This window comes from Xylocopa sonorina, chromosome 6 (assembly GCF_050948175.1).
Source record: "Xylocopa sonorina isolate GNS202 chromosome 6, iyXylSono1_principal, whole genome shotgun sequence".
In the NCBI taxonomy this organism is placed as follows: Eukaryota; Metazoa; Arthropoda; class Insecta; order Hymenoptera; family Apidae; genus Xylocopa; species Xylocopa sonorina.
The window spans coordinates 7,353,100-7,374,038 of record NC_135198.1 but is presented as its reverse complement, the minus strand read 5'-3'; the positions used below and the strand labels follow the sequence as shown (position 1 = coordinate 7,374,038).

At 45.8% G+C, this 20,939-nt stretch overlaps 1 protein-coding gene across 3 annotated transcripts in view; it reads left to right on the top strand.

Moving 5' to 3' along the window:
* Utx (Utx histone demethylase) overlaps window positions 1-20,939 on the top strand; it is a 76,482-nt gene that overhangs the window by 21,307 nt on the left and 34,236 nt on the right. The window contains exon 1 of one of the 3 annotated variants that reach the window (XM_076897379.1): window positions 10,139-10,267. The exons of the other annotated variants lie outside the window; for them this stretch is intronic. Within the exon in view, the coding sequence (XP_076753494.1) occupies window positions 10,227-10,267 (41 nt within the window). The 5' untranslated portion in view covers window positions 10,139-10,226. Of the gene's footprint in view, window positions 1-10,138; window positions 10,268-20,939 lie in introns of those variants that run through there. 3 annotated transcript variants of the gene reach the window in all.

The window sequence follows — 20,939 nt, the reverse complement described above, 5'->3', positions numbered from 1 at the left end:
CATCGTTTTCGATTGTTCCAACGACCTTGATGGGACCTTGATTCCCGTTGAAAGTAAACTTTCTCTCTCTCTCTCTTTCTCTCTCCCTCTCTCTCTCTCTCTCTCTCTCTCTCTCTTTCTCTGCTCTCTTTCTCTTTCTCTCACAGAGTGCAACTCAAAATCCGAGTTGGCGAAATCTGTAGAATAACGCGGCGAGCTCGCGTCATGGGAAGCTGGTGAACGTGGAAACAATAACGACGCGTACTTAATCGGCACTAGCCTGAGTAGGTCAATGCAACAAGTCGCGTAAATGCTAAGCTTGATGATGATAATGCGTGAAAGGTTGAAGAATACCGGTGCGCCGGTAACTGCTATTCAATGTGAATCGTTAACAAGTGAAAAACTAGGTCGACGTGTACGTGTATATGCGCTTTATTGCCGCGTGCGCACACATGCATGCCCACGGATATGGGAAACCATACTAAGTTCGAGTTGGTCGGCGAATTACAGCCAATTATTCGATTACGATAGTAAGGTGTAATTGCTTTTTCCTTTATCGCCTCCTCGTTTTACTCGCAGTTCTTTTAGGCGCAAGAAACGGACATTATTTTGGTATCACTGTAGTTAACTGTGTTCTCACTGTGTTAGCTTGAAAAATGAAAAGTAAAGTGTGTGATATTATTCTATAACATGTTTGTAATATTTTGATCTTATTCACTGTATATAAATTCAGAGAATTTTTGTTTATACCTACACTAAGACATATCCATATCATTTAAGCGGATGAATTACTTTGTTTTTCTTCTTCATTCATCTCTATCATTTTATATGGCATCTCCTGTCCCATTATCTTCTCTGTTACTGATAAGTCTGATGTAAGAAACAATTCAATCCGTTTAGTAATATCGTCAGGGGAACGGAATGTGATGAACTTTAAGTCGAAACGACACGACACTCTTCCCATCGCGTTCAAATTACCCGCGTTTACGACTCGGCCCGGCGAGCATTTACGGTTATTACCGCGCCCTTAAAATTGTTCCAGGTGCTTCCCAATCGCGACCGCGACCGAACCTAACGTACATAAAATCTCGAGATTAATTTCCGTAAGATTGCGCTTCAACTGTTTTTTCGACCTCAAATGGATTTTACTTTTACCTGGTTTCTTTTTCGACGTAAATATTTCTCACGCGTTAACGTTGTGTCCCTTGGACGTTGGCTGCCCTTCGTCGAGGTTAGAATTTCTCGATGTTGGTGAGTGAATTACGTTATTACATAACATTTATTTTATCGTACGTATTCCTCGATGTTTTACTAGGTTAAGTCGTAAAGCTGGAAGAACATTGCGAGTTATTAAGTATAATTTGAAACTTTCAAACGATTTTAAACTGTAAGTTACGTAACGCCTGGCTGAAAATGTATTTAGTTGACAATGCGTTCTAAGCGTAAATTGGTAAGAAAGTATTTGATGCCAAATATTTGCCAGTGGCAACGCCGGTTGTTACTGTTCGCGAATCGACCGTTTTGTCTCGCCGGTGTTGATACGCATATTCGCATGTATATCGCGTACATTTGTCTGCATACGTCTCTGTTGTGTTTACGCTGCCCACGTACGAGCGTCCCTGGTGTTTAGCGAAAGAGGTGTTGGGTTTCAAAGCAGAGCAAGTCACCATGGCTAACATCGAACAAAACGCCACATGCGAGCGTATTGTCCGTGTGTCTGTACAGAGTCCGTACGGTATACGCAGAGCGAGAAGCGTCGAGCGAAAGAAGGAGAAATGTATAACGAACGCTAGGGCAAAGTTTGCTATGCGCGCATGTAGACCGGATGGATGCAAAACGCTTGAAAAGTAGTAACGCGGCGCAGGAAACGAAGGAAGTGGGACGTGTCGTCTCAGAATTGAAAGTGGTGTCATCAAAGGCACGGTTAACCATGGAAACGTACGGGTGGAAAAAAAGAACTGGCGACAGGGAGGAGCTAGGATTTGCTGTTGGGGGTAGTGCGCGACATGGTTCAGAAACCGCGGTTTAATTGAAACGGAGAGCAAGCGAGTTTATAGGGCATGATTTCCGAAGAGACGCAGAAGAATCGATTTTATTATCGAGCAATGAAATGGAATTGGGATAACAATGTCACTTAATTTTTTGAGCGACGCGTTGCATCAAGTTTTTATTGAAAAATACCTTCCTCGCCGTCGAGATAATGGCGAGAAAGGTTTCGGTTCTTCTTCTTTCTCGTTTTTTTTTTTTATCTTAATCTCGTCGCTATGGCCAAGAAATTCTGGACAATAAGGCGCAAAAGGAAGAGCAGCCGAGTCAGCGTAGAATTTAAATTCTTGATCTCACGGTCACTGACCATGGCATTCAGGCAGTGCCACAGTGTTGTTGAACGAGTTGAAGATCAGTGCCCCCTGCTTCCCGGGCCGAGTTCGATGAAAGATCCGACGATCAATGAGTCACTTATGTATTCACGCCAGAAAAAAGGCGCCGTTGTAGAATTTAATTAACGCGACGTGGCCACACGACGGCGACGCGGCTGGTTCAGAAGCGAATCTTTTTTTTTCTTCGCCCGCGAAATTAACGCGCGTACGCGTCGACTGTTACCACATAGGTGATTAACATTGTGATTGTTTCTGACAGTTCGATTAAAAATCATTGTCCGCCAGAGAATTTTTATTTGAAGCTTCACTTTTACAGCGACTATACATGTATGCACGTTATATGAGAACCGATATTTCGTATAACAATTACAATCCTGAATTATTCGACATTAGCGTAAAATTGAATGCAGACAGTAGAATTCGCTGTACAATTGAAAATACGATGAATCTTAAGGAGAAATAGTTTGAAACTGCGCGTCAATTAAAGCAATGTAATTGGCTGTTCGTAAATAGAGAACTACAATAACCCGATCGAATTAAGAGAGATTTAAGTTTAATTTAATACAAAGTAAACTTTCTGGTCAAGACTGAATTCGTTTTACAAACATAATTGACTCGGAATTGCAAATCAGAAATTTCCATCGATTTAGACACGAAATAACCGTCTCATTACGCTAAAATTACTTGTTCTGAAATAACGAGCAGGATTAATTGTTATTATATCAGCGATTAGGAGCGAATTACATGCCATCGTATTATGTTTGCCAATTTAAAAGTGTAATTACGGTAATTGCCCACAAAAAAATTTTATGAATATTGGTCGCTGCCATGCAGGTGATTGAACACGCATCTGAAGAGGAATTTTCTTAATACACGGCACTTTGTATTAGTTTTAATATCTTGTGGTCTTGATAGTGCTATTGATAATCTGATTGCACCAGATATCGTTCAGATAAAACCTTGGCATTTTCACTTTCGATCAAAATATTTAAACGATACCAAAATTATAATAACTTACTGTAATAGTAAATTTCATTTTATTAATTACAGTAGTGGAATTGTTATACGTTTACCAATAATTACGATTTTCGCATATTTTGTTAGTTACTCAGTAATTTTTCTTGGCATAAGTTTCTCAGACTTGTAACTAGAGGTAATACACGAGAATGATTCATTGATCGAACGATTAAAGTGGATGATGACGAGTTCGAAAGCCCGATATTCTGTTATATTCATGCAGTTTTGCGTTATCACGGAATATAATTGGCTTTGCACAATTTGCTAAGGCTGACACATCGCGAATTTGCAACATTCCTCTTTCGTAATACTCTATTCAGGCTTGATGCAAACGATCATACGTAATTCTATCTTTAGCATTTTAATTTCATACCGTTGAACCGTGATCATCGTCGTTACCGCGGTAATTATTTTTAGAAATGAATTGCCAGCTTTCAGTACAAAATCCGTTCACTTAAATACACGTATATAGAAATACTGAAAACTAGGAATCTTTGATTCGCTTTTAATTAATTTTGGTATCAGAACGTTTTCATGTAATACAACTGACAATTACGGTCAACATCCTCAACAAGCAATTATCCCCAAATAAGCATCCACCATTAAGATAGAAAACCACCGTATCGACCAAGTATCTCCCCCATATAAACCACCCGTTTCTCGCTGTCCCTTAAATACCTATGTACATAGAATTATCGCGCGACTGGTAATCGTGCTGCCGTCGCACGCATATAAAACTATGCTTAAGAAAGGAGGAAAAAAGAAATAAGGGAGAAAAGGGTGGAACGTATGTTCGCGTAAGGAATAGGGACAGTTTGGTCGTTTTGCAAGGCAAACACCTCGCGACAATCCCAGAGGAGTAATTTGCACGCGAAACTAGTTTTCCAGCGCATATTGGAGTACGTGGCCGCGAGTAGAGGCGGACGGCGGTGAGAAAAAGAGGGAAAGGATGTGCTCGTACGCACAGTTAGGCACAAGTAACGCGTCTCCTTCTCTCTCTCTCGCTCTCTCTCTCTCTCTATCGTTCCCTCTGTCGGAGTGGAGCCAGCCTGATGATACAGGTACTAGAGAGCAGGTCGTTGAACCTAGGTTCCTCTTGTGTACACACCGCACCACTGTCTTCCGGCCGTTTTCGTTTCAATTTCTTATAGTAGGAAGCTGCGTGGAATCTAAATGCGACGCGCACCGACCGGCGAGATGCCGAAGAACGTCGGACAGCGGACGAGAATAGATTGCCTCGCCGGTTAATAATTTAATAGGTGGACATAAAATTTCGGCGGCTACGGTTAATAGCAGGTTGTTATCGGCGATTAGCAATGCTCCACGGTGCTTTTTAATGAACGATGATGCGACGTTTGAGGTTTTTGCGCGCGCTGAATAATTGTTCGATGTAACCACGATCTAATATGGGATACGTAATTTGAAATTCACCGGGGAAATTGTGTACGTTGCTATGAATTTTGGATGAGTACGATGGGTATAATGCAGGCCCGTGTAACGCCAAATATACCTACCGTTAAAGTGCTAGACGATTGTGTTATGGTTCATTAACCTTTTATGCAATTATTAGTAATTTCCTGAATGTAATAATTATTTAAGACTCGCGGTATTTACGTATCCCGCACGCTAAGAAAAATGTAATGTCCAGGATAATCGTAAAATTGGATTCTTCAAATGTTTCGTCCTAATCAAATGTTCATAAGTACACGTATAGTTCTTGGAGTTAACGATTTCCGGCATGTTCGTGGAATCCTGTTTGAAGTTAGTCACCAACTACAGTTAGTTTCCTGCCGTGCCATCCTGCTTGATCAAGGCGGTGCACACCTTGTCGGCTTGGATGCGTCTCTTGTTTGTGCGCCTTCTTTTTTACTTATATCCCGACCCTCCTTCCACCCAACGTCTAGCCACGGTCTGTACTCTTACCGAGGGACTGGAACAGGGGAAAGAGATGATAGGATCGGAGGAAACTTATATTCTTTATCTCTCTCGTCTCCCATACATAAATTCATCTAAACAGATACTAAATAATTTCTATGAAATTTAAAAGACTCGCAATCTCAACGATGTTCGCTAATGCAACTAATTACCTCGTTCTTACTCCACATTTGCTAACCGTGCGAGATGATTAATTAAAAGTTTCCATTCGACGTGTACAGAATAGCCAGAATAAGATCGGAGAGGGACGCGGGGTGGACCGTTGAAAGTGGAGCTGTTAAAAACCACGAGAATCGACGGGAGGTATTCTTAACGCGCGCGATTGTCAGCCGCGACGGTGGTCGCGTTCAGATTTCAATTAAAACACACGGGTGGACGTTTCGCTTTGGTCCGGTTCCGGTGAAGCGGCCGTGCAGCATCGGGCGGAGGCTCGGCGCCCCGTCTCTCCCACCGTTCTCCCCTCGCATATAACCGTATCGAAACGCCGAAGGGGACGAGACGGCGAGGCAGACGGCCACGCGGGGCGAGAAAGAAGTGACGTTCGTCGAAAGCAGAGGGAGCCGCTGGCTCGGGTCGCGACGGGGGTGGCACACGGCGAACCGCCTCTGCGGGATCCACGGGCTCGAAACGAAAACAATATTTCGAGGAGAGCCGGTGTGCGCGGTGGCTATCTCGCGTCACGGCAAAGCCACGGAACGGCCCTGAGAGTTCACTAGCTTCCCCGGATCGTTGTGAACGCTCCCTCTCTTCCTCCTCTTCCGTTCCTCTTCCTCCTCTTTCTCTACGCGCCGGTGAGACGTGGCCGGTGACCGTGCGCGCGCGCGCGCGCGCTGTGCGTTGCATGTCAGAGCCTGCCGAGCCCCGGAGGAACGGTCCTTTCTCGGCACCGAAAACTGGTTCCGTATGCTTTCGTGCACTACATCGAGAGGCGTTCTTCGTCCGCGCAACGCCCGTGGCCCGGGACCCGGGACTCTATCTGTCCCGGCGAGGAGAAAGAGCACAGAGGCTCGGGGAGACGAATTGGCCGGACGGTCAGTCGTCGAATCGCGGCCCAGAGGGCGCGTCGTTAGGGACGGTTTAGGAGTGAGTTTTCGTGTCGGGGCGGCTCGCACCCCCCTTCCGTCCTTCCTCTTCCTCCTGCCCTCCTTCCTACCGCATACACCTCTTTTACTACCTGTGTTCGTCTATCTTCCTCTTTCCTTCGCGTTATCGACTTCTCTTTGTGTTCTCTTTGTGCAATTTTCTCGACCCTGCGAGCTACTTTTGTCCGTCGAAGAAATGGTATCCTGGTATCTTGCTCGTATCTCGTTACAATCCGATTATTCGGTATTTATCTTAATTGAGTTTCGAATCACTTCTATTGATAGTTTGTCAGATGATTCCATCGTTGAAGGGTGATTGCGGCTCGGCAATCGTGAATATTAGAAGATAAAATATGCAAAATTTCCTCCAAATCGATGCGTATCAGTTGGCTGATGTCCCTCTGACAGTCTGTCTATCGTTTTCTCTTGCTTTCTCTATCGTGTGCCGTATTCTCTCCCTTTCCCTCCAGGCCTTTCTCTTTCTCTGTCGGTCCAACCAGCGGGGGCCCGCGGGAGTGACCCTGAAAGTTCAACAGCCCTCCCTCGAATGGCGCCCCTAACCGACCCCCTCCACCCTCGTACCTCTTCCCGTGTCCCTTCCCTTTATGTTGTGCACTGAAACCTAACTTCGCTTAGGTTGCCGCCGCAGCCACCGACACGCCGTTTCTCTGCTATACACGGACAGGGATCCCATACGTCCTGATTTTCCCTCGGAAAATACTCCATTCCAGCTTTTTACTCGTTCTTCTTCAAACGTTTCCAGTGACCATTTCGTGGCCCAATAAACTATCCTTCTTTTTAAAGGGATATAGAATGGTTCAATATCTCTTCGTCGTACCGACGAAAGTGAAACGATTCAAATACCGGTCTAGATAGGCCCCAAATATGTTTTCTTCTAACAATTGCTACATCTCAACTTGGTATCTACTTTTCTGTTTAAGAGAGGAAACTGCTCCATTTTTTTTTAGCGGTGTTGTCGTTAAATATAGTCTAGTTTTTAGAAATTAGTTTTACCAAAATGTTTTATACCTGCAAATACGTGTTTCTTATTTTCTCCTTACCCGCTAATTTATACAGCATGTAGATACGTGTCTCATTAAATGCAACTTCCTTTTCCACCTTCCCTGGGACGGAAGTCGATACATTCTTCTCCTGCACCGTGGTGTATCTTTCAATGCCACACACCGCGTACCGTGTAATTCGATGTAACTTCGGAAATGTAAATTGCCGCGCGAAGGACTCGTGCCCGGATGCGTTGCGTAAGTCGCGTTTAAAGGCTTAAACCTTGACCGTAAGATCGTCATTGTGCAACAGTACTTTGTTCGCTCGATACGGTGGCGGTTTATATCTCTTTTTCTTTTTTTTCCCCTGTACGCTCATTGCATTTTGAGTACCTTTTGTGTTTCCGCGTGTACCGATATGAGACTCACGATTGCACACGTATGCTATTTCCGGATAGTAAACAATGTCACGCAGATGTAGATATGTGTCATCGTGTACGTTCCTCTAGCATGCATTATTCCATTGTCACGAGACGACAATGATTATTTCATTACGATCATTTGCTTTATTTTAACGACAATGCGTGAGAAGTGACCAGGACCAACAACCATGGTAATATCTAAATTTGTTAAGGAATTCTTTTTCCGTTGACAGCTATTCATTTCGTTGAAAACTATATAACTTGTAAAATATAAAAATTGAACGAGAACGTTAATAAATATTCAATATTATCATAGGTATTCAACTTATTATCTTTTGCAATAGATAATCTTAAGTGACATTTTAATTGGCAGCAATAAATTGAAACACTTGATTATACCCGATTAACAAGTGAAAATTTATGGCTGGTATTAAAAATTACAACTAGTAGTGCGTTGCACGCATATTCATTCAAGGCTCCACGCAGTTCGCTTGTCACGGATTAAATGTTACGATTATTAAGACGTTGATCAGTTATGTAGGTGGTCCAGCGCCATGAAATTCATGATAACTTAAATAGCACGCTTAGCCAAGGCTGCCATAAATTTGTCAAGTCGCGTGATAAAGTTTTACTTATTCACACGTGTGTCTTGTTGTTTTAAATGTACAGCTATGCGACAGCTTCCTGTTGTTTGGATATACTAGCGTTTGGATTCAACGGTTTATCGCGTTCTATTATTAACTCGATTACACATTGGATGGCTCGTCTTATCTTTATAATTAGTCATTAAGAAACATGGGCTTAGATCATCTTCCCCTTATGTTGAAATAGTTCAGAGAAATAGAACTCGAGCCTTCCAGATATTTTTAATCGAACCATCGTGATCAAAGAGTGTCAGAATAATTTATTTCGATGGATCGCAACAGCTGAAGTAATATGTACATGGAATTTCAGTGATGGAATTTACGATAATTCCTGTTTTAAAAAAGGTTCGACGAGCCATTACGGAGCGCGCTGTAAAAGTAGCCCGGAAATGAAACTGGCAATACGGTTTCTTTATATAGCCAGATAGCTATTGGGAAAGGTCATGGCTGCAGCTGTCGAGTTACCATTTTTTCCGTCCGGTTTATATTGTTTTCGTAAGCGAGAGATGCGCGCACGGCATTGCAGGAAGTCGAATCAGCCGCAGGAAACTAGTGTTTGCTGTCGGCGTTAAATCGGACTTGTCCGTGATCGTGGGAAATGCCGCGAGGTGTAACAAGAATAAAAGGATCAACCACCCGGAGAAAAGTGGAGTAACTCGTATCCGGGAGCGAAACGAAAGCCTTTCGTTTCAATGACAAAAGACACGCTATGTTGTTCAGCAATTGTAATTATTAATTATCGACTTTCTTTGGTTATCTCTCGTTCTTTTTTCACCATTATTCAAAAGCCTCCGATATGAGAAAACCACCGTGCGTGCACGGTTTCATTTACGCGAAACGGTCTTATTAATTCCATCTTCTTCGGGTCTGCTTTGTAAAGCAGAACACTTGCAACGTTTATGAAGCCTTAACATCAAAAAGCGTATATCAATTTGTTTACAGTACAGTGTGTAGAATACAAAAAAAAATAGTGCAAATTATCTAGCGATCGTCGCGCAAATGTTGAAATTCCCGGTGACTCTCCTCGGCGAGAGAGCCCGGCGAACGCGCTTCCTGTTTCGCCTGGCTCCTGTTGTCAGCTGATGATCTCCACTAACGCGCGTTACCCGCGCTCATACGTACGTACCGTACGTACTTGAAGGCCTCGTCCTTCATAACACAGAGACACGGGGAACACGTGTTCGCACGGGCACCAACACAGGCCACCGAACGGTAGCAGCGGACGGCAAAGGGGTGGAGGCGAGGGTTACGGCGGGTCGTCGAGGCAACGGGTGGGGAGCAGAAGCGAGGTTACGGTCCGCGCTCGAGAGGGGATGCATTGCCGCATTCTGCGAACGTTATACATGCAACGCGAGTTGCAGCCTCGGCGTGCGCTCGTTGCAGCGTCGCGTAATCAGCGCTTACGTCACCTCGGTGTGTGCCGTTGGTGAGCGCGTGCGTGTAACCGTGTGTGTCATTGCTCTTTCCTACCGCTTTGTTTCTTTCTTTGCCGGTGTCTTTTTTCCGCCGCCGCGCTCTTCCTTGTTTCGCCCGTCGCTAACAGGTTCACGCGCATGCGTCCGCCCGACGCGCGCCCGCGCCGCATGCAAATCGCGCCGCGCAGTCGCGCGTCTGCGTAATTTTAGACACGTATCCTCGCGGGTGAAATGTGGTATTGTTGTCGAAATATGTCGGGGGATGTTTTAAGTGAGAGGTGAATAAGCGGCGTCGGGTAACCAGTTGTTGTCGAAGATTTCATCGGCCAGAGGTTTTGCAAGCCAGTTTTGTAATGCTGTTGGGTATCGTGCTGCCGGGTGAAATCGATGTCAGGTAATTCTTGTTAACATGAAATGTCCGTTTGCATATTACGTTACGATGCTTAGATACGCTGATAAGATTGTTGCACTGTTCTGATGTTTCTCTTTGTATTAGATCGAGGGTATACTTGTACATTTTATGGCTTTCGTGGAAGCACTCAGGATTAGACCGACAGATAGCGTCATTATTTTTCCATTATCGTGTACGGTCATGTTTTGCTTTTGAGGTTATACGAATTTTAATCGTGAAGTCGCACCATGCGACGATATTTGAAAACCGAGGTAAATGATTAAAATGCTGTAGAGGTATTTTGTCCACGATTCGTAGAATCTGGGACACGGGAGTGCTTTACTAACGGAATTCAAAGGCCTCTAACGAGTTGGCACACGTGCCTTTGTTCGAACGGGGACCACTGATTAATGAAATTGTTTTGTTAAATAGCTGGAATACTTTTGTAACCTTAAACACGACGCGAATGAATATCTTATATGCGGTAAGATAAATGCATTAAACATTTATTAACAACGAACACCGTTAATTATGTTCCAATAAATCACAGCGTAGCCTTTGTATCGCGCTGTTACATAAATCATCTCGAAATTAAGAACAGAATACCCACTTCGTCCATAACCTCAGGTTATTGCTACGAGCATCAAATAATGCACCAGGGTGTACACGCGTAATTAATAGCGGCGATAATTCCGCGTTATATAATATAGTGTATCGTGCACGCGGAAGTCGCCAGACAATAATTAATCATCGAAAGATAACGTATAATGGAGGCGGTACGCGTAGCGTGGCGAACAGCCGCGTGAATCTTTATCTCTTTGGTTCTCGCTTGTCCGTATAGGTTTAATGCGTTCGCAGCGTGACAGAAAGTCGCTGCATAACGACAAACCGAGGCGAGTCGAGTGCTACTCCCAGCCTGGCTGGCCGCGATAAGCATTTTTCTACAGATGAGCGGCGACTATCCGCTCGCCATTGCCTCGCGTTCCATCCCTGCCCTGCGAAACACCTTGCCACTTCCGCTCGGCAAGGAAACGAAACCCCTCTAATCCGATGTCGTGCTGCTACCGTGTCGGCCATGCTTTTAATGCCGGTGTTGGCAAAACGACATCGGAGAACGTTCGCGTGATCCCGCGTCGACGATTTTCGCGAACCGGTTCACGGTTTTTCAAGTTCGCCAGCTTCTTCGAGAGAGCTTGCGAACGCGTTTCTAACGCGTCACGATTGTTGTGATACGCTATTTTTTTTAGTCGAAGAATTTATGCGATCAGATCGCGAGGATTAGATTGTAGCGTGTAAGTCGAGTTAGGTATCTACTTTATACGAACTAAGATTTGGGCAAACAAGACGATCCACGTTCTCCACATTCCCCCACAGGCGTAAAAATTCAGAAGCTGCACGGGCAACTCGACATAACAGCGAGACAGAGCTTTAAGCGAGACTGGCTATTTTCCATTCGAACACATCGTTGATCGTTCGAACGCAGAGGCGCGACCGCGGGGTACGTAGCCGTTAAAGTCGTTAAACGTTAATTGGCAATCAGGGGCAGGAGATTGCCACCTGCGCGGACATCGTCGCTGCCGGCGTATGAATGTAAATTTGTAGATCGTTGAAACTGCGCTGCCTATTGCGTCTTCTTTTACCTCTTTTTACGCCCGCGACGAGCACGAACACGAGGCTGCTCCCTGTTCGCACGACGTTCGCGAGTCAATCGTTGGAATACATTATGTATAGCATTATGGTAGAACTGGCAAAGTGGTCGTACGATTGGTTTATCAGCTCTTTCTAATATTAACTTGCAATATGAGCAATCGCTATGGAATCTCATTGCGATAAAATTTCGTATGCCTGTGTACTGCGATTATTCGATTTAAAAATTTATTTCGCCTCACTGAGAGATACTTTGTCATTTACGTTTAATCACATTTTCTCTCAAATAATTCCTATTACGTATCCCACGCACTCCTTGTTTCGCTTTACCAATTAGTTGCTACAAATTTATTGCTGTTACGAAAACTGGCAATCTTAGTTTAATTCTTCCGATGGAACTTAAGAAATCGTGCGCTATTTATGACCATGAGAGAAAGTCTCGCACGGGCATATGCTTCGCGAGTTAATAATCGATGCAACTCGAGCCCCCCCGTCGTACAGAACGAACGATCGTACAATTGTTGGAGGCGGTGAAAAAAGAATGAGGGAGTCAAAATAGAAAAAAAAAAAGAAGTACAAGTGCAGCCGCCTTTGGTGCTTATTTATAGCCGGTCCGCGAAAACGTAATTGTCGTTCATTAACGCCGGAGCGAGATTACGCCGCGGGTTACGTTGACCGCGTAAAAACGGCGCGCACGTGCTAACACGAGAGGCACGTGACATTAAACTCGTTTCGCGCTGGCTACTATTAATATGTACCGGTCGGTTGTATAATAGAGTTCGTATTATTGCTCGTCGTCGGTGACAGCGTCCGTTGAATACGGTTACGTTGCCGCGACGATGTAACGATTTTTGCATAATTGTCTGCTGCCACGATATCGTCCGTTCGTCCACCCGTCGATGGACGCATTCCTCTAACGTACGTTTTTCGTTCCCCGCATGCAAATATTTTTTGCTCCCTTGGCGTCTTAAGCCAAGCCTTCCAAATTATCATCTCGCTGTAAAGAAACAACGAGCAATTACTACGTGCGTATTATACATGGTAATTATTTAAATGAAAATTATTACGATCGCATATAATCTATTCGTGGTTTCAATTCCTTTTTCAGCGAAATGTATAAGTAGCTAGCTGTTGAGTGTATCGTGTAAGTGCAGGGTAAACCTTGAATACAGTAGAACGCAGCGTTACGTGCAACCGGCAGTTAAACGCGCTTCCGTGGGCGCACGCGTACCACCGGAAGTCGATTTATTGTTACATTTCGCTGGTACCCGGTTCTTCGTTTCCGACCACCTTTCAATGAGGGTACGCGTGGAAAGGAAAATCGATACGGTTCCCTGGACTTTGATATAATGTCCACAAAATCGTTCCTCCAGAAGGGAAACAGTGAAACGTAATTAAAATATTAACAGATAACGCTTCGCTTAAATAAAATAACGTCCTACTGCAGGACAGCACGGGAGGGTTGAATAATCTCCAACTATACCATAGTTGGTAATCTTTAGATCGATACTTGTTCGAGTGCACTTCTCTTCGAAATTCCCTTGAAATTCGCACGCATACGCGAGCGTCCATGCAGTTGGAAAAGAATCGTCCTCAAGTTGGTCGCAAGTGTCGCAACTGGCCGACGAAAATCCTCGTGCGCCATTGGGCACGAATGCGTGCACTGTGCAAGGGGTGCGGGGTGGCCGAGACAATAAATGAGTAATGCTCTGTTTCGATTGAATAACGAGGGTCGTCGAGCATTGCGGGGTCCCTTGTATAGGGTTCGAATCGCTTCCCTCCTTCCCTTGGACGCTTCTCAACCCCCCGCAACCCCTCACTTTGTCCTACACGCTGGGCTCCAGCGAATGGTCGCCGATGGTTTTTCGAGGAAACAATCTCTCCTTTCCTTTTCCGGCTCGATTTTTACGAGCACGTGTTATTTTGCACGCGACGACGAGCAAAACCGCCAATCGATTGCAGCCCGTCGCGTCGCTCGTGTACATTCTATAGAGCGCTTCAGAGTTGCTGCTTCAACATTCTTATCGATTTTATTGCAAATCAACGGAGAATTATCAGAGATTCGTTTTAACCGTATCTCTCTAAGGGTGTCAAAATAATGTTAGAAGTTTTAGAAGTTGTACGCTGAAAGGAATAGCAAGGGGAAGAGGTCTAAGACGCGTTGTTTATCGAGGTATCGGCACATGGAGGTTTTGTTACATCCTCGATCGATCGATCGTTCTGAAACACCTTGTACAGTTTCTGTTACGTTAGAACAGCGGTGTCGATACACGCGCGCCAATAAAGATCACGTTTCAGCTGTCAAAACAAGTATGCGTAGGTCTTGAAGCGTTCCATCGCGATTAACGCCCACGACATTTGCGTGTCTGCCTTCTCGCGATCGAAACCAGAGGACAGTTTGAGAAAAGTTTAACACGCTTTTTTTTTTATACGATATACGATTGCAGATTGCAGAAGCTAGAATATTAAACTTGTACAGGTGCTTAAAGAACAAGCATCGTAGAAAGCCAAAAAGCCACGGATCCACAGGTAACCCAAGTAACGAACCAATTTTCATCCACTTCGTTCGAAAAAATTCGCAGAACAAAGAAACGGACAGTGAAACTGGTGCGCAATTTTGAAACGGGAAAATCCTGGACGCGCTGGTTCTCTATCCATCGAAAAACAGACGGATCCCCAAACGTTACGTTCCACGGTATTATCCGAGGTGTGTGCGTCAGTTCCATCAGTTTTGATCGCGAAAGGAGACAGAAAAATCCGTGGACGGTCGCTCGTCATCCGTGTACACGTTCCCGGTCCTCGGTCGAGCGAACAATAGATCCTCGCGTGCATACACGCGCGCGTCGCGAAGGGGTTTTTCGGCGGGCGTTCCTCTCGCACACGGACGAAACCAATTCAATGCTCCCCATGAACACAGAGGAGTGTACGTGTGTGTGCCAGGTCCGCACACCGTCAGTATCGGTGTTTCTAACGGGGAGGTACGCTCGAGAGTGAATGAAGGAAGGAAGGATATACCCCAGCGCTCCTTTTTTCTCCATCCCTTCTCTTTTTTTCGTAATTTCTCCTCGACCGTATTGTCCGCGTGATTCAGCTCGGAATTTTTAAGCAGCCCGACTGCGAAGAGGAGCAATTACAGCGATTGCTCGCGTGGATCGCGTGAACATCGCGTGCGTGCGAGGTAGCCCCCGGTACCGCGGAATTAAGACGAAGCGTGCGACCGCTTAGCGGATTCAATTGGGACACTTTGTACCCCTTTGTTTCTTCTCGAGTCTCTTCCTCGCTTTATCTCTCGCGCAGTAAAATTACCACCGTTCTCAGCAACTTTCACGCTATATATAAAAATTAATATCGCTCTCGATGGTGGTGAAAAAAGGGGAAGCCCTCAGAGGGAGGCAGTTGTGGGTGCGCTCGTTCAGACAGGGGTAGCGGAAGGGTAACGCAGTCCGTTCCCTAACTCACCGTGTGTGTACTCAGACCTCTTTGCAACCCTTTCACCCACCGCTGACAGTCTGAAAGAGAGACGCGGAAGGGCTGCCGGTGGATATTCGAAGTTGCCAGATGCCCGAGTAGAGTTGCGTCGATCGAACCCCAGCCGATTAACAACTCTCCCATCCGCTTTCCCCTCTTCGTTTTCTACCCTGCGCGGCACACCCCTATCGGGACATCCGTGTGCCGTGAAACGTTCTCCGAGAATTCGTTTTGTGTCAGACGACCACGTCGAGGAAGTAGTCGAGCGTTGTTTGTTTAATTGATCCCTGGATGCCTTTAATGGACCGCTCGACCACGTGGGAACCAGTTCCACGACCAGTCGGTTTTCTGCCGCAGCATTATAGGCTGGCTCGACGGGGTAACGCGCCTCGAGGATGCGTCGAGGTCCTCCGCGAATTACCGCGGACCTTTCTTTCCTGCACTTTCGAGGAACGAGATGCGTTGGCCGTGATTGCTTTCGGGTAATCGTCTGGGCAATACGGTGGCGTTGCATCGTTTTGCACTGCGTAACGCTTACGGTGGTTTCTCGAGGTCGTATCAGACCATGTACCGAGGCTATGGAACGTGGAATTTTCCTACGATGTTTGATTATCGATTTAACGATATGAATTTATTCAGAGAGATCGTGCATCATTTATGAACGTGAATTGAAGCGAGCTATTCCAGGCATACGTAAATTCGCTAATCGAGTTAGGAGTTCGAAGCGAATAACAGCGAAGCGAAGTAGTTTCTCGGCATTTAAAATAATGCTAGTTTATTTATACTTGTCGGCGGTCGTGACAAGAATAGAGTCTCGATTAATCAATTACTACGATTCGGAGAGCTATTGTTGAAATTTCGTTTCGAACTCATCATTTAGCCGTTATTAACGTCAATTAGACAATTAACGGCGATAGTCGGGGGATTATTGAAACCGTTCCATTCACGCGGATCACCCCATATATTTCTCGTGCATCGGCTAATGGAAATCTCGAATAACAGGAACCCGGCTAATTGAAAAACTCGAACCCCGGTTAATCAAGGTCCCAGCGTGCTTTCGTCTGAATAGCTGCTTGCTCGTTTTGCAACCGAATGGTAATTACGTGTTCCACGTACAAATTACGGGAAAAATAATATATGGCTATCGGTTGACAATCCATTCAACGACACCATCGAAGAGAGCGCGAGGGAAGAAAGGGGTATGGGGGGTGAAAATAAATCAATCACCACGCGAACACGCGTGTTTCATGTAGATTAAATCCTTTTACTGGAACAAGTTATTACGTATCGCAATGGTCGACTTGTACATATTTTATCCGCATTTATTTACCCGATTACCGAAGAAAATTCCAGTTGTAAAGTTCAAAGTATCACAGTTTTATGTTCCATTTGCGCAAAAGTATAATTATTTCGCGGCGAGAAGGCTGAAACTTTCTGGAAATAGTAAAAGGGAGTTGGCGCGCGCAAAGTAGCGAAATAAATGAGAAGTTGCTGCGCGTAATCGATCATGTAAGCGCGTTCACCGGTCTATTTAGAGAAAGAAGAAGACCGTTGCTAAGTTTAAATCAAGAACGGCTCCGTAACCTTGTCAGCTGGTCCACTTTCAGTGTCAGCGAGATTATGCCGTTCGACGCTCGGAAGGTTTGCGATCATGCAATCCGGTCATGGATCCGCCGTGACAGACAGGGTGCAATTAAAATAATTATCGTGACACTTGATCCGTGGAACGCATGCCGCGTTTACTATCGAACGGTGCGTTCAGAATCGTCACTTTGAATTGAATTCGTCGAGTAAAAGATATTTGGAAATTCACAAAGCATGTTCGAATAATTTCTCCAATTTTCTACACGTATTCTAAAAATCGTTTCTTGAACTACTCGAAATAATAATTCCGATTGTTACACCCCATATAAGGGAGTGGCGAAGGGGCTCTCCGAATGAATTCCAACGTATGATCTTCGAGCATCGCTATGCCGTACCGTGGTGTGCCGATCTTGAAGTGACATGAAAACGCTTTTTGCGTGTACCTTGAGCGGCACTTCTGTCGAATTGCTTCGAATAACCGGGACTACTTGCCCGAGAGAGGGCCGCGTCCGTTGTACCGGGACAAAGAGACGCAGAAACGAGCGACATTCTTTCAGACTACCCTCTCGAGCGCTTTTTAACCAAGCCTTTCGACGAAAGACAAATATTACGCCGGCTAATGGCACTCCTCGTAACGTTTACCGATCCCGCTAATATTGGTAATTGCGTTTCACTGGCGCGCCGCGAACTTCAAACCGCCCGCCACTCGACGCTGCGCTTCCGGAGTCTCTGTAACCGGAGGGGGACGTGGGGACCATTCTTTGGTCGTCGAAACTGCGTGCATTTAAGGAATCGTTTATTTCCTGCATCGCCAATTATATATTCGATAATAAAATATTATATATCTTAATCTTGTATCGAATAGAAAATTCTATATCTCGATCGTTGGTATGTTACTTCTCACGGTACATATAACAGTTTCACGAGTCTCATTTTTATAGACACTTTTCCATATCGCACAGTTTCAATCCCTATCGAGACTTCTTCCCTTGTGTGTTTACTTGAACGTATCAGGGAAAGCCGTTCGACTAGCACCGGTCTAAGAACCACCGCCGCGAAAAAGCTGCTCTTTCGAAAGGGGGAGCAGAAATAAAGAAGACTGATATCGAGGTTCGAGGCAGTGCTTGCGATTTTCGACGGAAATCAGTCACAAAAGAATTATTCAACCCGAGTTTACATTCTATATACGCGGCGAGTACAATGCTCCTGGAACACGTGCGTTTATCGAACGACCGTTCCACGCCGAGTTATTTTTGCGTGCGCGCCCGTTCTGGACGGCTTTCAGACCTCGATCGGAATTGTTATCGGCTCTTTTCCCTAGCGATGCGCGCGTATTCCGGTGCCGCCCTGCCTTTTACGGCCGTCTCGCGTTTTCGACGATGGAACGCGGTTCTCGCCAACAGCTACCAGTCCCAAATTATTCCCAATTCCGTATCCTGTATCTTCAATTCATTTTGCGTCCCTCAATTTAAATGGAACCACGCGATAATTAAAACTTCTCACTCTTCAATCGTACCTTTCATCCAAACGATACAACGTCCAATTTACTAATCGATTATTTTTTTTCTGTGTTTCAGGTAAGTCTTCCGTATAGTCTGCACTGTCAGCGAGTGAGTAAAACGTCTCAACGGTCGGTATAAATCGTAAAAATTGTTCAAAATAGCATGCCTTCCGTTTCACGATCGAATAACACCGCCAGCGGTAGGAACAGTACCGTCTATCTCTGATCTGGGCCAGCCTGAGCGTCAGATCGATAGAGACGAGTTCATAGTTTCCGTCGCGCGACCAAAGTTGGCCAACTCTCCCACAATTGGCCGTGCCGGGGATCTCGCAATTAACTCGGCGAGACGCGCGCGCTCACCTGAGGTGTAGGCGCGGGGTGCTCGGATAGAAAAATATCGGGCACCGCGCAATCTCGGCATCGCTCGTCCGCGATGCAACAGCAGCAGCACGCGAAACACTGTGCAATGCCTCCAACGACCATCCATCGTCGCGCTCGAACCGAGCTAAGGAATATTCGAATCAAGCTCGAGCAAGCACTCGTTTACAATAAACCATCACCCTCGATATACGCTATCTAGAAGCGTAGAGTATTCCACATCAATCGAAGAAACAGATATTCCTCGCCAATTATCCGTATCGAACACCTACACCCAGAACGGCGAACACAGAGAGAGAGACCCCCCCTTTGCTCCCCGATGGAGTCGATACGTCGCGCGTTTCGCAAGGAGGAAACGTTCTGACAGTTACACAATCAAGATTCAGCGTGGCGTCGGTAGACGTAGGCGGCGGTGGAGGCCAGCGGGGCCAAGGGGGACGGATTTCCCTCCAAACTCAATTCGCTATTCCATTCAGAGCACCGCGTCGTTGTCCCTTTCTCTCGGTCGGGCATCGGGCGACCTCACCTTCTCACCTTCTTCGCGCCGCCACCCTCGCCACCACCCTCGCCGCCGTCTCTCTTCGTCCACCGTGGCTTTCTTCGCGTCGCGATGCTCCCCACGCCCGTCGCGTTCACCCTTTCTCCGCGGCTATCAGCGAGGCCGCAGGCCTCCGATGTGCAACGGTACACGCTGCCCGCGAGATGCATAGGCGATGATAGCGTGCCGTCGCGCACGTCCGCTCGGGACTTCACGAACACTCGTCCCTCCGAAGCGTACTCGTGCCAGTCTTAAAGTAAGGCGACGGCCTCTCTTTCTCTTCGTTCCTATTCAATTCTCACACGTTCTCAGAGGAATTTAGTCATTTGAATTTTACAAATTTTATGTTGTGGGTGGTTTAGGTGAGAAGTTTCAACGGTCTCGATTTGGTTTATCTTGTACGTACGGTTCGTACGCGGTAGCTTGACCAGGTAGAAACGGAATTTCCAACACGCGCGACCAAGCAAATAAGCGGAAATGAGGCGAGGACACCCTCCTTTCCCTTTTATGCAGCGTTATTTTCGTTTTGGGGTGTTTTCCTTTGTTTTCACCGTTGACCTAATTGGCTTAACGTTTCACATTAAAACGAAGCCTTCTACAGTCTGTGTAAGACCGCACTGTTTGAATATACCTTAACTAATTGTATATTTATTCGGTGTTTTCCTTTTTCTTTTAGTAATTCTCGTGAAATTTCATCTGGCGCGACTGTTTGATGAGATCTCTGTCCCGGGGATGTACCTTAATTTAGGGGGTTGGTTGTATTTTGCGAAGCGGAAGACGTCGCGCGTTTTTTTTCCCCGTATCCGAGGCCACAATCGAGCGAACATCCTCCCTCGTTTAGCGTCGAGCCTATGCAGGGCTTGCTCAGCCTCTTCGCATCCCTTAACGCGCCATTCCTTAAAGCGGATAGGGCATTCCAAGTATTGACCCGTTTACCCTTAGGCCCTCCGGGCATCGGAGCAATGAAGCAGCTTCAAGTTTCGACGCTGCGACGCCTGTTAATTAATTACATTTCAGCAAAAGTGTAATATCTTTGCGCGATCGGTATTGGTGGCTCTTGTCGCCATCCATTTAAATCTCGAACTAAAAGCTTCCCACGCGTCGACCAAAAAATTCAAATAAACCGAACATGCAAATTGTAACCTGCCAAATTGAACAACTCGACAAGACCAGCCTCCCCGAGATCCAATTATCAAAGTGGATTACTCTCCAGACAAAATATCCTCCTCCCCCTTTTCGTTGTGCCGCTGAACAAACGTTGCATCAAAACTTCTTGCTTTTAAAGTACACTCGTTTAACCATAACTCGTAAAATCTCGTCGCCTAAAAAGAGGCGGGACCGTGAATCTTTAAAACTAATTCCGGCCGTAATGGCGGAGGGGGTACTAATTGCCGTCAATTCCTTCGTTCCACATTTCTTGAAATGGCAAGAATACAGTCGGTTTCATCACTGGCCGGCATAATGCGCGGCCTCTTTCTCGCTCCATCCTCCGCGTTCCCTTTTCCTGGTCTCCCCATTACTCCAGCTTCGCTTCCACCCCCACTGCGCGCAACTCACCC